At 47.0% G+C, this 13,408-nt stretch overlaps 1 protein-coding gene across 1 annotated transcript in view; it reads left to right on the forward strand.

The window, feature by feature from the left end:
* Positions 1–492: 492 nt before the first annotated feature.
* The window catches only part of FAM189A2 (family with sequence similarity 189 member A2), a 67,969-nt gene continuing 55,053 nt past the window's right edge, over positions 493–13,408 (forward strand). Inside the window, exons 1-2 of the mRNA XM_029056186.1 lie at positions 493–1,207; positions 13,343–13,399. Coding sequence (XP_028912019.1) covers positions 791–1,207; positions 13,343–13,399 — 474 coding nt within the window. The 5' untranslated portion in view covers positions 493–790. The remainder of the gene's footprint in view (positions 1,208–13,342; positions 13,400–13,408) is intronic.

Below are 13,408 nucleotides of genomic sequence, written 5' to 3' on the forward strand. Positions count from 1 at the left end.
AGCCAACAGCCGACACACAATCCAGCAGCTCCCGCCGGCTCTGCCTCCCCGGCAGGAGTTATTTTCAAACTTCGGGCTCAGATCACTCTTTTGCAAAGAGTCCTCACTGCTCCTCCGTCTTCTCCCTGTCCCCACCCACCCCCCTCCCTCCCGCTTTTCTCCTTTAAGAGGAGGGGGGAGGCGGTTCGGCGGGTCTGTGACCGAAGCGGGGAGGAAGAGCAAGCGGAGAAGGAGGGAAGAAAGAGCCCCTGCCTGGCTGCAGTGCACTTGTGGGCAGCGCGGGGTGGCGGCGGCGGCAATAGCAGTAGCAGCAGTAACACTACCAGTAACACTAGCAGCAGCGGCCCCGGCGGCAGCAGCACTAGCGGTAGCAGCGGCAGCAACACCACCAGTAACACTAGCCGTAACACCAGCAGTAGCGGCCGCGGCGAGTACAGTAGAGTAGTTGGGTGGCGGGCGGGCGGGCGGACGGGGGCGGGGGAGGGAGGAGACTGTCAGCGGCAGCAGGTGGTTGGGTGGGCGAGGCAGCGCAGGCGGCAGGGGCAAGTAGCGCGCCGGGAGGCGAGGGCGTTGGGTTGCAAGTGGGTGAGGCCAGAGGACTGAGGAGCGCCTGGAGCGGAGGCAGCTCCGGCCCGGGCAGCAAGTGGTTTGAGGGGGCCGAGGGGAAGGAGGACAGGAGCAGCAGCAGAAGGAGGCGGTGGGTGGCCCCGCCGGCCGATCCTTCCCCCCCACCCCGGGCGGCCCCGGCCCCTTCCCCTGTCGTTCACCGTCTCTTTGCAGCTTCCACCCCATGTCTCTGCCGGTGGTGCTCCCGGGCTCCTGCTGCCCCGTAGCCGGGCTGTCGGCCGTGCCCCAGGCCGGGGGTCCGGGCGCCGCCGCCGCCGCCGCCGCCGCCCAGGAGCCGCCGCTGCCCCCGCTCCGGCCTCGCTGGTCCCGGGCAGGGCTGCAGCTGGCCCCGCCGCCCCGGGCTCGCTGCCCCTCGGGCGCCGCGGTACTCTCGGCGCCGCCCCCGCTGTCCTCCCGCCGGGCCGGGGCCGCCGCCGCCGGCCCGCCGGGCTCCGTGCTCTTGCCCGCCCGCCCGCTGCTCTCCCTGGGGCTCCTGCAGCTCATCCTCGGCTGCTGCATGGTGGCGCTCAGCTTCGGGGCGCTGTCGCTGAGCGGCTCCCCGCAGGTGAAGAACTCGTGCCCCTTCTGGGCGGGCTCCTCGGTAAGTGGCCCCCGCCTTCGGACACGCTCGCATACACACACACACACACACACACACACACACTCCCTCCCCGTGTCCGGGGGGCGGCGTGGGGCAGCGCTGCTTCATTCAAAGGGATCTGGGGGGTCCGGGCCGGGGACCGTCGATCAGGCGCCGGTTGAGGCCGGGCAGCGCCGGGTGGGTGACTTGGCCCGTCGGGTGCCGGCCGGGGCCAGACGGCTCAGAAGCCCGGAGGCTGGCCAACTTTCTAACTTCAAGTCTGGCGGGCTCGGGGAAGTCGTCGACAGGCTAGGAATTAAAAGTGCCCAGCGAAGTGTAGCGCTTTTTGGAGGAGAGCCGTGGGGGTTGGAGTCCAGAAGAGAGGGGCGGAGAAAAACTCCCCGGGGAGAATCCCCCGACAGAGTGGCACCGTGTTGAAGATTCTGATCACGTACCCGTGGTAGGTGTACAGCACTGTGCTCATTTATTAGTCTGGCATTGATCGGCAGAACGAGTTCAAAGGTAATAAAGAGGGTGAAGGCAAAATAAGCAGTGTGCATTGTCATTAGGCTGCAAGCGCCCAGGCAGCTGCACGGTTCCTAACCGAAATGAATATCCGGCCGAGAGGCTTACCGAGTTGAATATCGGATACCCCGGGGGACTGGTACTTTTTTTTGCTAAGCCACCCAAACCCCCGTGTGGGGCAGCGGACGAAACTCCAGAAGAACGGGGGAAGCGTAACCTCATGGCCCGGGTGGTCTTGGGGCCCCTTTCCCTCGGCCGCAGGCCTACTCTGACAGGGATCTGTAGCGTTCGGGGTATGGCGCCGAGTAGCCCCTAGAATACTGATGTCAGGACCTCCAGGTCAGACCTTTGGGGTCCCGGGAAGGAACTCTGTAGGGTAGGTGCTCTTATTGACGTACAGTGTATCCATAGGGTACCTAGAGTGCTCTGATGTATAGCCACACCGTAACGACTTAAAATCGGGCATCTGTACATTGTCACGAAGCATCATGACATAGGTTCGTCACAGGTCGGTCAGATGAGGCGAAGAAATAAGTGTCCTGCTTTGACTTCAGTATCCTGGATGGGGAAGATATAAGGTTCAGTAACTCTAACTCTGAAAGCAGATTAAGAATCTTGGGAACTAAATAACACATAATGAAAACCAAAGGTCTGCTATGTAGGGTCCTAGATTATTCACTAATGGTATGCTTAACCATATAAAATGCAGAGGAAAATAATTTAAGCCACAAATAACCCCCAAGAATCAACCTTAATAAAACATCAAAGAAGTTCAAGTCTGAAATTTTATCCTTAACCTAATCCCTTTTGCCAACATATTGCAGTAATACCTTGGTGGGGGATGATCTTACATATGGTACAGTATGTGCCGTGACCAGGAAGGTAGCTAACTGAAATTTATGCAACATGCTGTCTACTTGTAGCAACCCACCATTTTCTTTAAGTGCCCACTGCCACTTTTGCTTTTATTCTGCAAACTCTAGGTTAAAAGGTGAAGCAGCGTTGCCTAGTAGAAAGAGCAGAAGCCTGGGAGTCAGAAGACCTGGTTGTTTTTTTAATCCTTGCCTGTGGTGTGGCCTTGAGCAAGGCACTTAACTTCTCTGGGCCTCAGTTTCCTCATCTGTAAAATGGGGATTCAAAACCTGTTCCCTCTCCTATTTAAAGTATGGGACAGGGACTGTGTCTGACTTGATTATCTTGGATTTACCCTAGCGCTTGGCAAATACCAAAATTAATACTAAGTTATTATTAGGTGGCGGACCATTGAATCTCCAAATGCCCGATGCTTAGCACATTGGTGCTGTTAGAATCACTAGTCCATTTGTCAAAGTAGACTTTTGCAAAGCAGTGACTGTATCAGGTTTTCTAACCACTGCAGACTGATTTCACGATCTATAGTACCTTCCAAGGGATTTAGAAGCATCACCTGTTCAAAAAAGACTGATTAAGTTTAACACCTATGGTTTTACTTTTCCTAGATTTAATTCTAAGCTCAGAACATGTCCCTGGCATTTGATAATTGTGGTTTTTGTTATTTGATCAATGATATTTATTGCATGCTTGCTGTGTGCTGAGCTTGCACTCTACTAAGAGCTGGGGTAGATATAGGATCATCAGATCAGACCCAGTTCCTATCCCACACGGGCAGGAACAGTTGTCCTTTGTCAGTCAGGGCTCTAATGAAATAACTAGTGGGGAAAAGGGTGGGTCCTTCCTGCAGTGACCAAGAATATTGCCCCACAGCTCTTGAGAGCAAACAGTATGTGTACCTTATGATCGGACACTGCATTTGACAGGATTAAAAAGTCATTTAATTAAACCATGATCGGGATAGAAAGATTTTCTTCGGTGGGTGATGAATTTTCATTGCCTCCCAGAGTTCAACCTTATAGCTGCAGTTTAGATTGTCATGTTTCGTTTACCTCGGCATTACCGTCAGTGCTGTAAAACAAAATAAATATTGCATTTCTCCATCCAGCCTTTCCCACCTTACATAGCAGCCCACTTATCAATCAATCCATTGTAGTTACGGAGTGCTTACTCTGTGCAGAGGACTGTACTAGGAGTAAATAGAGTTAGTAGCTAGGATCCCTGCCTTCAAGAATCATGCTGAGAAACAGCATGGCACAGTGGATAGAGCACTGACCTGGGGGTCAGAAGGCCTGGGGGTCGAATCCTGACCCCTCCACTTGTCTGCTGTGTGACCTGGGGCAAATCACCTAACTTCTCTGTGCCTCAGTTCCCTCATCAGTAAAATGTGGATTAAGACTTTAAGCCCCATGCGGGACAGGGATTGTGTCCAACTTGATGATCTTGTATCTATCTCAGCACCTAGTACGGTGCCTGGCACCTAGAAAGCACTTAACAAATACTGAATATATTAAAAGAAGAGTCTTACAACCGAGTGGACTCCCTTAGGGTAGAGGTAGCGGGTATGGGGACTCCCTGCTACTCCCCAACTCTCTCACACTCCTCGCCCCTCCCAAGCACACCATCTAACGGTACCACATTCACTATTCTTCTGCCTCCAACCCCTTGTTCATGCCTGGAATTCCCCTTGCCATCCTCTCCCTGAATCTACCAGACCACAGGTCTTTCTATCTTCAAAGTCCTCTTTTCTCCAGGAAGCCTTTCCTGATTAATTGACCACTCCCCGCTCATGTCACCCTAATAGCTGCTCATAACATTTGTGTATTTTGTTTCTACCTTGGCACTAATGGGCATATGTATATTTTTATTCAGATATTCCTTTTTAAACATTCAATTATTCTTTCAGCTGTTTCATTCTCATATATTTGTCCTACTTCCTACTATATATACACAATCAACCAATCAGTGGGACTTACTGAGTGCTTACTGTGTAGAAAGGGAGACAGTTTCTAGATAATCTTTCTCCCCTATTAAATTGTAAACTCTTTGAGGACAGGGAACAGATGTCTTGCTACTGTTGTTCTCCCCTAGGTATGTAATTCATTCATTCAATCATATCTATTGTGCGCTTACTGCATGCAGAGCATTCATTCATTGTCATATTTATTGAGCGCTTACTGTGTGCAGAGCACTGTACTAAGTGCTTGGAAAGTACAGTTTGGCAACAGAGACAATCCCTACCCAACAATGGGCTCACAGTCTAGAAGGGGGAGACAGACAACAAAACAAAACAAGTAGACAGGCATCACTACCATCAAAATAGATAAATAGAACCATAGATAAATGCACATCATTAATAAAATAGAGCAATAAATATGTACAAATATATAAAAGTGCTGTGGGGAGAGGAAGGGGGTAGAGCAGAGGGAGGGAGTAGGGGCGATGGGGGGGAGGAGGAGCAGAGGGAAAGGGAGGGCTCAATCTGGGGAGGCCTCCTGGAGGAGGTGAGCTCTCAGTAGGGCTTTGGAGAGGGGAAGAGAGTTAGTTTGGCGGATGTGAGGAGGGAGAGCATTCCACGTCAGACGGTAGGACGTGGGCCAGGGGTCGACGGCAGGACAGGCGGGAGCGAGGCACAGTGAGGAGGTTAGTGGCAGAGGAGCGGAGTGTGCGGGCTGGGCTGTCGGAGGAGAGAAGTGCTTGGAAAGTACAATTCAGCAATAGAAACAGTCCCTGCCCCAGTAAGTGCTTAGTACTCAGTAGGTGCTCAGAAACTACCACTTTTAGATAGATTGATCAGCAATGTCTCTGGTCCAGGACCAGCCAACACTGCTTGGATGGTGACAGTGGCAGCAACCAGAGAGTATGGCAAGAGCCTGCAGTCTGGTGAGATGTAAACAGGAACTGCTCCAGTGGCTTTGAGGATTCCCCCAGCCTGTGTGGGTGGGTGACTTGCCTTCATGGGGCTCAGGGGCCCAGGGCCGATAGGAACCTCTTGCCTTGCCCTGCAACCTGGGTGAGGGCAAGAGAATCTGCAAGGGTGGGCGTGGCCTGCCAACTGTGGGCAAAAGATGGAGCTGACATCTTGATCCTGTCTCCGGCTCTTGTTCAAGGGCACTCTGCTCCAGAAGCTGTGGGGGCAAAGCTTAGTGGATTCACTCCCTCAGTGCCAATCCCACAGCTCCCATGGAGAAGGCACCTCTGCCCAGACAAGTCAAATTAAAATTGAAATAGAATCCTTTGAAAACTAGGGGAAAAAATTCACGACAGGCTAAATTAAACTTGTGGCTCCAAGGTAATGGTTTTATAAGGGTGTGAAACTAGGGAACTGGAGTGGAAATGCCATTTTAACTTAAAGATTAGGTTGCAGTAAACACAACCCAAGTACACTGCCAATAAAGAGATCCTCCCTTCTCTTGGTTTGAATGACCAACATAGGTCATACCCTGTACCATCCAAGCAAACAAATTACCCCATGACTTCAGCTGGAATGGTCTTGAATAAGGAATATGAGTGTAATATAAATAGAGGAACTGTGAGCTATACAGACATTTTTGCAAACGAGTCAGAAGTTTCCGATAGCACCATAGTAACTAGGAGCAGAGCCCCTGAGTTGTTTCTATTGTTAAAACCTTGGCGTGTGTGTTTTGCATTTTTATATGAGAATTAGCTAAGTCTGTTTTGCCACAAATCATATACAGAAATGCATAATTTATACAACTTTCCATTTTTTTTTACCTCATTCTAATGCATTTTACAAACATTTGCTTTAACAATGTCCTTTGGAGATTGCATAGTTTTATCCTCCTCTTTTAGCATACTATGAAGCTCAAAGGTTAAGTAGCTTTACAAAAGAACCTGAAGTTTAACTGCAGATCAGTTAGCAGAGTCAAAATTGAAATTCCAATTACTGGACTCTCACTCCCGGGCTTTGGCCATGAGGTGTCGTGTCTTTGTCTGTTTTGGAGTAGTGTGAATTTTAATATTGTTGCATTCCACAGTGATGTTTAACCCTAAGAGGTGACTCAGTCTTTCCTATTGCAGTAGACTGAGTTGATGTTTTAGAGTGTGATGTTTTGGTGGCGTGTATCTTCTGCTTTGGAATCATCAATTTCTTGGGTTTGACGTCAAACCTCTAAGGAGCTCACAGACCTGGTTGGGAGAGATTGTTTTTCTTCTCCCATGGCTATAACACCATTATTCTGTAGTCTGCACTCTACATAAATAAAATGTTAAAAAGATAGTGAGTTCTGCTCAAACCACACAGTGAAAATGCGGAAGACTTGTACGATCTTCCATCACAAACTCTGGCCTGGTTTCAGTTTGCTGCTAGTCATGGGCTTTAGTTGCCTCTCATTAGTGAGCCCCTAAAGAAATCAGTCTCATGATGACTGTGGAAGGTAATGCTACCAAGGGGGATACTGGCAGGACGGTTCCGACATCACATTTGACCTAATTAGGCACTCTGAATATATCTTCTTCATCATCATCGTCATCATCACCCCAAACCCTGTTCTCCCCCTGACCTTTCCTAACACTGTAGACAACACCACTGACCTCCCTGTCTCACATGTCTGCAACCATGGCATTATCCTCAACTCATCTCTCTCATTCAAAGCACATATTCAGTCTGTCGCCAAATCCTGTCAGTTCTACCTTAGCAACATCTCTAGAATCCACCCTTTCCTCTCTATCCAAACCACCATGCTGATCCAAGTACTTATCCAACTTGGACTTATCCAAGTCCCTCTGTGACTACTGCATCAGCCTCCTCACTGATCTTCCTGCCTCCAATCTCTCCCCTCTCCAGACCATCCTTCACTCTGCTGCCTGGATCATTTTTCTAAAAAACCATTAAGTTCACGTCTCCCCTCTTCTCAGATCCCTCCAATGGCTGTCCATCCATCTCTGCGTCCAACAGGCTCTCCTTACCATCGGCTTTAAGCTCTTCCTTACCTCACTGATCTCCTACTCTAACCCAACCCACACACTTTGCTTCTCTAACACCCAGCCTACTTTGTGTACCTTACTCTTGTCTATCCCTTGCCCATGTCCTCCCTCTGGCTTGAAACTCCCTCCTCCTTCCTATCCCACAAACCACCACTCTCTCCACCTTCAGAACCCTCCTAAAATCACATCTCCTGCAAGAGGCCTTCCCTGCATTTCCCCTTCCCGCTCTCCTCTCTTTGTTGCCTATGCAGTTGGATCTGTACCCTTTAAACACTTGATATTTGCTCCACTCTCAGCCCCACAATACTTATGTACATATCATTTTGCCTACCTGTAATTTATTTTAATGTCTGTCCCCGCCCACCCCCTCCCAACTGTCAGCTCTGTGTAGGCAGAGAGCCTGTCTACTAATTCTGTTGTATTCTCCCAAACAGTACAGAGCTCTGCGCACAGTAAGCGCTCAGTAAATACTAATTATTGATTAATTGATTGATCAATCCAGCAAATATAGTCATCCTTTGTAGTCTGAGGTGCCGCCTCTGATGATAAAATTCACCGTGTGTGTGTGTGTGTGTGTGTGTGTGACAGAAAAGGTCAATGTGCAACTCACAGTCCCGGCCAGTGTGCACAAACAAAGCCTTGTCCTTGTTACACTGACATGTTTGATATTTGCAGCACCTGGCACCGTTTCCACTTTTGTCTCCTTGTTTCTCAATTCTTATAGCACCTCTGCTCAAAAAGAGCTATGTCTTTCTCGATTTGTAGTGCCCAATCCATGCTTTTGAGTTCCTAATTTCAGCTCCCCCTTAGAGCGGCTGTTTGGGTATCCTGCTGTCGTTCATTCTCTGTATATAGCCCACCCAGTGCAGCCACATGGAGGTGAACATAACTTTGCTGCTTGGAGACTGGCTTCGTACTGCAACAGCATTGTTTGAGATCCTGTCCTGCCATTCGGTGTCGAATAGAGACCATAAATGACGCCGGTGGAACCGCTCCACAAGCCGGATGCAGTGCTCTGCCCAGTCCAGGTCTCACAGCCGTAAAGAAGGTTGGACAGCACTACAGCTCTGTAGCCCTTTACTTTGTTCTGAACTTAATACCTCTCTGCCACTATCCTCTGTTTGACGGTTTCCCAAGGATATGCTGACCTGGCCTCCTTGATTGAGTTTTTTACTTCCTTGACTATCGGTGAATCGAAGGTCAGTTTGTGGCTTGGGTAACAGAACTCCGTGACAGCATTTAGTACTGTGTTGCCAGTCTAGATTTTTGGTTGTGTGTATGGTCTCTCTGGTGCAGGCTGATACATCACCTCAGTTTTTCTGGAGATTTCTGTAGATTTGTCGTTAGCCCGTATAATACCTGGTCGATAGACAAAGTGCTTTACATGTTTTCTTGGATGCGTGTCCATAGGGTGCAGTCATCTGCATACGATGATTCTCGAATGACCATTTCTAGGACTCTGGATGATGCTTGGGGTCCGTTGAAGGTTGGAAGAATTTCCCAGAGATACGGAAGTGAATTCTAACTTCAGCACTCAGGTGTTTTGTTACATCCTCCCAGCCTGGCCACGTAGAATAAATTGAACGATCCCACTACATGTCCCGGCTGCTTTACTCCATCGGTGATGGGGAATGGATCAGAGAGGGCACCCCCAACTCTGACCTGCCCATCCGTGCTGTCACGAAGTCTCATATCCTTGATGTATTTTCAGGACAGCTAAATTTATTAAGTAATTTCCAGAGTCCAGATCTACTGGTCACTTCCAATGCTTTAGTAAGGTCTCTAAAAATTGTGTAGGGGTCTTGGGTGCTGTTCCCTGCACCTTTCTTATGCTTGATATGCTTCAGAGATCAGGTCCACTGTGCCAAACTGTGATCAGAAGCCATATTGCAATTCAGGGAGCATTCAGTCAATGATATCCTTCAATTATCAATCCTGAACTACTCTGGCTGGGATCTTTCCAGTAATAAAAAGTAATGAGATGCCTCAGTAATTGCCATGATAACAATAATAATACTTATGGTGTTTGTTAAGTGCTTATTATGTGCCAGGCTTACTCTGTGTACTAAGCGCTGGGGCGGATACAAGCAAATCGGGTTGGACACAGTCCCTGTCCCACGTAGAGCTCATGGTCTCAATCCCCATTTTACAAATGAAGTAACTGAATCACAGAGAAGTGAAGTGACTTGTTCAAGGTCACATAGACAAGTGGCAGAGCTGGGATTAGATTAGTGATAATGGCATTTCATATGTGCTAAGCACTGGCGTAGATTCAAGATAATAGAGTCAAACACAGTTTCAGTCCCACACAATTTCTGTCTCATTACAGGAGGGAGGGAGAGTAGGTATTTTATCCCCTTTTTATGAGGGAATTGAGACACAGAGAGATTAAATGACTTGCCCAAGGTCACACTGCAGACCAGTGGCAAAGCTGGGACTAGAACCTGAATCTTATCTAGGGATCTAGATCTCTGCTCTTTCACCTAGATTGTACCTTTCTTCTCAAAGGCGGTGATGATGGTAAGATGCTTTGAGATGCTGTACCATTTCCTCAGTGTTCTCTAGGTTGCTCAAGAGTTTGTGTAAATGCTTAAAGTTGGTCCCCTCCATGCTTGTAGATCTCAGCAGGTATGCCATTGGGTCTAAGTGCTTTGATACTGTTTAGGGCTCTCGCTGCTGCAGACTTCCCCAGTAGTTGGAGCAAGCACCACGTCTTTACATATTAGATGGTGTGTAGTTTTCGAAGGCCTCTTCTTCAAAGGTAGAAGGTGTGTTGAGAACACTGAATTGTTCTAGCCATTCTTGTCAGTGGTGAGACTGGAACTATCTTCACTCTTTAGAGGTACAGTGATGGCATGTTTAGGGCTATATGATGTCTTTAGTGATGGGGGCAAATTCTGTACTGAGCACTGAGGTGGATACAAGCAAATCAGATTGGACACAGTCCCCATCACAAGTGGGGCTCACAGTCTCAAATCCCCATTTTACAGATGAGGTAACTGAGGCACAGAGAAGTGAAGTGACTTGTCCAAGGTCACACACAGACAAGTTGATGGAGCTGAGATTAGAACCCATGACCTTCTGACTCCCAGGCCCATACTCTATCCACTACACCAGCTGGTCTATTTATGTCAATCAGTGATATTTGTTGAGTGCTTATTGTGTGCAGAGCACTGTACTAAGAGCCTGAGAGAGAGCAGTACAACAGAGTTGGTAGACACATTTCCTGCCCACGGGGAGATTACAGACATTAAAATGAATTCAGGGTATGTAAGCACTGTGAGGCTCAGGGTGGAGTGAGTATCAGGTGTTTATAGGGCACAGCTCCAAGTGCACAGGAGATGCAGACGGGTGAAAGAGTAGGGGAAATGAGGCCTTAGTCGGGGAAGGCCTCTTGGAGGAGATGTGATTTTAATAAGCCTGAAGGTGGGGAGAGTCATGATCTGTCATGAAGTGGGAGGGAGTTCCAGGCCAGAAACAGAATGGGGGCAAGGGGTTGGCAGTGAGATAAGTGAGATCTAGGTATGGTGCGTAGGTTGGCATTAGAGGAGTGTGCCGGCTGGGCTGTAGTAGGAAATCAATGAGGTGAAGTAGGAGGGGGAGAGTTGAGTGCTTTAAAGCTGTTGGTAGAAGTTTCTGTTTGAGGTGGAGGTGGATGGGCAAGCACTGGAGGAGTGGAGACACATGGCTATTTTAGCGCCCCCCCTTTAGTTTCTGAAAGATTATTGACATGTAGAGCAACTGTGGAAATATTCAGCAACCTGCTCATCTGTGTTCAGTAATGGTTTATGTTTGGTCAGTTTAAGAGACAGCAAATTTCCTTTATTTTGCTACAATCTTAGTGTCTATGGGAGGGCAGGAAAGTTAAATAAAATATGTGGGCTGATAAACATTTCTTAATTTTCTATACAGGGTTCTGGTTATATGTAAAATACACAGGCACTTCATATTATGAAGACACACATTTAAACATTCATTTAGATCATTTTAACAGAAGCCAGCTAATGTATTTATAAAATGCAAAGTCAGCCTCACAGCAACAAGCCTAGGAAAGTAATGAATTGATTTTCTTTTCAGAGGAGGTTGAGATTAGTCCTTTTATGGGGGGTCCATTTGTGACTCTCTTTTATTAAAGCCACCTTACTTTTTAAAAGATGTATTTTAAGGAATATGATACAATTGAGGAAAATAGGAAATTTGTTTCTCTGACATCCGGATTACTCAATTTTACCTGCTAGTTTTACCTGTGGTGTGGTTAAATGTTTGTACTTATCACAGTGACAACAGTTATAAGCTGACTTCCTAAACCAATGGACTGAGGCTAAGTTCTGATAACTGAGGTTTGACTATTGTAGCTAGACATTTGCCCCATTTTGCTTGGTTAACCAGGCTTTAGCATTATTATTCAATCTAGCCTTGGTCCAGCCAGCCAGTCCATTTCAATAACAGACATTTCTTTTGTACTTTATGGTAGTGTAATGATTTCCTTTAGGGCTCAAAATGATCAATCAACCCATTAGTGGTATTTATTGAGCACTTACTGTCGGCAGAGCGCTGTGCTAAGCACTTGGGAGAATACGATATACTAGAGTTGGTAGACACATTCCCTGCCAACAAGGAGGCCTTCCCTGACAAGGACCTCATTTCCTTTTCTCTCACTACCTTCTGTGTCACCCTTGCCCTTCGCCCCTCCCTCAGCCCTATTGCACTTATGTACATATAGGTAATTTACTTATATTATTGTCTGTCTCCCCCTCTAGACTGTAAGATCATTGTGGACAGGAAAAGTTTCTACCAACTCTGTTATATTGTACTCTCCCAAGCACTTAGTACAGTGCTCTGCACGCAGTAAGTGCTCAATAAGTACGATTGATTGAATGAAGGAGCTGACTATGAAGTCTTTTTATTCAGGGACTTTTTGCCTTTAAATTGCAGCATATTTCCATTTTCTCAGTTGAAGCAAAAATGGCTATAGTACAAATTGTGGTCTGGCTTCCCTAGGTTATTTTCAGTCATTGATGGCAAGAGGGTAGATTTGTGTTTTTCCACTTGAATTCTATGGCAGACAAAGAGTGTTGCTGGCATATCTGTGTGTTAACAACGAGCATACCTAAAACCATTTCCAATTTGCAGTTAATGAACAATAATTGTGAATGACTGAACATCGTGGATTAGCAAGTGAGAACCTATGGTTAAAAAATAACCCTACAGAAAACAAATATGGTTTTTTTTTCCATCCAGTGGTTCATAGCTTTGAGCAGTGATTGGAATGTAATCTAATAGTGGAATAACTACTTCTATTTTGATTCTTTGGCCAACTTCTTGGGAGGAGCCATGTCCTATCCAAGGTTAAAGGCAGTGGTTACTTTGTGTTTCGAAAAATAAAATAAAATAAAAACACTGGTGGTTCTTACTCAATTTTGCCTTTGTGGGTAATTGAAGTGAGATCCTGTACTTCTAAGAAAGTTATTGGGTTGGGGTGGAAATTCCACTGGTGAATATCACAATTCTGCAGTTTACATTTTTCCATTAGTTAAATAAGTAGATTCCCTCTGATCAGAAGAATTCAGTTTTTCTAACTATAAATTCTGGTTGGGATGAAACCTCAGGTGGGTTAAGCCATGAAACAGCACTCAGTATCTAATTAACTTGTCAGGACTTAGTCTAACTTCTGATTCCACCGGTATCAATACTGTATTTTAGGACTCTTTAAAATACCAGGGTTTCTCAATACATCAGGGAGTCCAGAGGTCTACACAATAGAGGTGGGGTGACAAAGTGTCTTACTGAAATATCTCATTTTTATTGTTGCAGGTGATCCTCTCTGGAATCATAGGACTGACAACATGGAAAAGGCCGATGATACTCCTGGTATGTACT

Source organism: Ornithorhynchus anatinus, chromosome X5 (genome assembly GCF_004115215.2).
Source record: "Ornithorhynchus anatinus isolate Pmale09 chromosome X5, mOrnAna1.pri.v4, whole genome shotgun sequence".
Classification (NCBI taxonomy): Eukaryota; Metazoa; Chordata; class Mammalia; order Monotremata; family Ornithorhynchidae; genus Ornithorhynchus; species Ornithorhynchus anatinus.